Genomic DNA, 2,382 nt, shown 5'->3' on the forward strand with positions numbered 1-2,382 from the left:
GGGGGGGGGGGGGGGGGGGGGCGATCTCGGCTCGCCCACTTTGCCAGGCCCCCCATTGCTCTTCCCTTGGTTGTCTGCTGCTTTCCCTCCCCTGCTTGTCCCGAAATAACCCCCTCCCGTCGCCCCTCCCGGATTGCCGTCGCTTGATGGACACTCGCGCCATGCTCCACGCGCGCAGCGCATTCTCAAAAGCTTCCAGGCCAAGTCCCTGGTGCGCAAGGTCTTGCGCCCGAGGGGCCCCCGGCGGCGGGGCCGGCATCGGGCCTCGCTGCGGGCACACTCTGGGAATGGCTCAGGCCCGGGTTCCGAATCGGAATCCGGATCCGAATCTGGGTCCGAGTGCGAGCCCGAACCCGGGCCCGAGTCCGCGTCCGAGTCCGAGCCCGAGTCCGGGTCGGAAGCCGAGTCCAGAGCCGGCTCCGGACCCGAGTCCGGGGCACATGTGGACGGCCCGGGGGCAGATCCGCAACCACCGGGCCCGCCTCCGGCCCGGGGACCCCCTCCCCCGGCCCCCAGGCCCCGGCGAGGGGGGCGGCCAGCCAGCTCGCCGGAGCCCGGGCCATCTTCCGGCACGGAGAGCGGCGCCTCCGAGGATGCGACGCATTTGACCACGGCCGCCCTGCTGGCGGCACACGATTTGGCCAGCTCGGACTCCGAGACGGATGCTAGCCCCTCTTTGTCGGACGACGAGCGGGCCGGCCGGCCGGCCGGCGCGTCGCCCATCCCCCGGCCGGCCAGCGACCACTCGGCCAGCGACCACCCGCCGGCCAGCGACCGGCTCGCCAGCTCAAGCGACTACTTCAGTGACTTCGAGGAGGGCCACATGTTTGAGGACTACTCGCCGGCACGGGTGCCCGGTCGCTTTGCCGCCAGCCCGCGCTTTCACACGCCGCAGGGCCGGTCCGCCGGCCGGCTAGCCGGCTCTCGCTCGGGCTCCGGCAGCATCGCTCGGCGAACGCGCAGCCGCATCGCGCAGGGTATGGCGCCTCCGGCGTGGCCGCCCGCCTTTCGGCTGCTGCATGCGTGCCTCCTTTCCTCGCTGTCTCCCTTCGCCGTGTGCCTCTAACACCTTGCTCCCTCGCCGATGCCAATGCCGATGATGTCCTTGCTGCTGCTGCTGCTGCTGCTGCCGCTGTGGCTGCTTCGCAGAGGCCGAGCGCCGCGCGGCCATTGCTTCGGGCGAATTACTGGATGCGAAACCCGGCTGGTATCTGCCGATTCTCCTGGGCAGTACGTGGCTTCCCCCATGTCAACTACCTGGCACTGGAGGCCCACCACGACCGATCGCACATGCTTCCCTTGCTCCTGCCGGTGCCGCTGCCACTGCCGCTATTGACGCTGCTCCCGCTGCTGCTGCTGCCCCTGTCGCCGCTGCCGCTGCTGCCGCTGCTGCTATTGTTGACGCTGCCGCTGCCGCTACCGCCGCTGCCGCCGCTCCCGCTACCGCCGCTGCCGCCACTGCTCCCGCTGCCGCCGCTGCCGCCACTGCTCCCGCTGCCGCCGCTGCCGCCACTGCTCCCGCTGCCGCCGCTGCCGCCTCACCGACAGCCACTCCAACTGACGGGGTCGTGTCGGGAATGGCTCCCACCGCGGCAGCGGCCCCCACCGCGGCATCGCCCTCTCACGCATCACCTTCACATCAAATGCGCAGCTCCCCGGCCACTGGCACCGGAGCACGCACCAGCCCCGACCGCGCCGGCGTCTCGCCCCATGCCCTGGGGGTGTCGCCGCGAAGCCCGGTCTTGGCGCCGCTGCACCTCGGGCCGAGGGGCCGGTCTCCCGGCCTCGGGTCCGCTTCGGAGGCGGACCCCGGCCCGCCGCCTGACGCCGACAGCCCCCAAACCGGCAGGGCATACCCGGCGGCCAAACGGCCGCGCTTACATCCTGGCGGCAGCCCGGCTGGCGGGCCCCTGCCCGAATCGCACCTTCTTCAGCCGACGCGCTGGTCCCCGAGGCCGGGGTCCCCTTTGCCGGGGGCGCTTCTCCCTCTGCCAGGGCTGGATCTCTCGTCCTCCTCCTCCTCCTCCTCCTCCTCCTCCCGGCCGGCTGGGCCAGCGGGTGCCCCGGCCCCGGCCCCGGCCCGTGTGCCGAAGCGCTTCTTGGTGTCGGCGCGCGAGTCGCTGGCCATTCGCGTGGCCGATGTGTATCAGCCCCCCCGGGGCCCGGTGCATGCCGGCGTCCAGGCCGATGCCCGGCAGGCCGCCACCGGGGGGGCGTCCCTGCCGGATGGCGACACCCGCCGGTACGCGTATGGCGCCGCTTCGGCGGCCACGCCCGCGGCCCGGGAGCCGCCGCTTGTCACGCCGGACATCTTCGATCGCGACTCTCTCGGGCGCCTGGAGCGCCAGATGGCCACAGTATGTCGCCCCGCCCCCCCCCCCG

The 2,382-nt window shown here is 73.0% G+C and overlaps 1 protein-coding gene across 1 annotated transcript in view; it reads left to right on the plus strand.

The window, feature by feature from the left end:
- H696_04728 (hypothetical protein) overlaps positions 1 to 2,382 on the plus strand; it is a gene marked incomplete at both ends in the record, with an annotated part of 7,944 nt that overhangs the window by 1,947 nt on the left and 3,615 nt on the right. The window contains 2 exons of the mRNA XM_009498591.1: positions 179 to 977; positions 1,150 to 2,357. Of these exons, the coding sequence (XP_009496866.1) occupies positions 179 to 977; positions 1,150 to 2,357 (2,007 nt within the window). The remainder of the gene's footprint in view (positions 1 to 178; positions 978 to 1,149; positions 2,358 to 2,382) is intronic.

This window comes from Fonticula alba (assembly GCF_000388065.1).
Source record: "Fonticula alba strain ATCC 38817 unplaced genomic scaffold supercont2.8, whole genome shotgun sequence".
NCBI lineage: Eukaryota > Rotosphaerida > Fonticulaceae > Fonticula > Fonticula alba.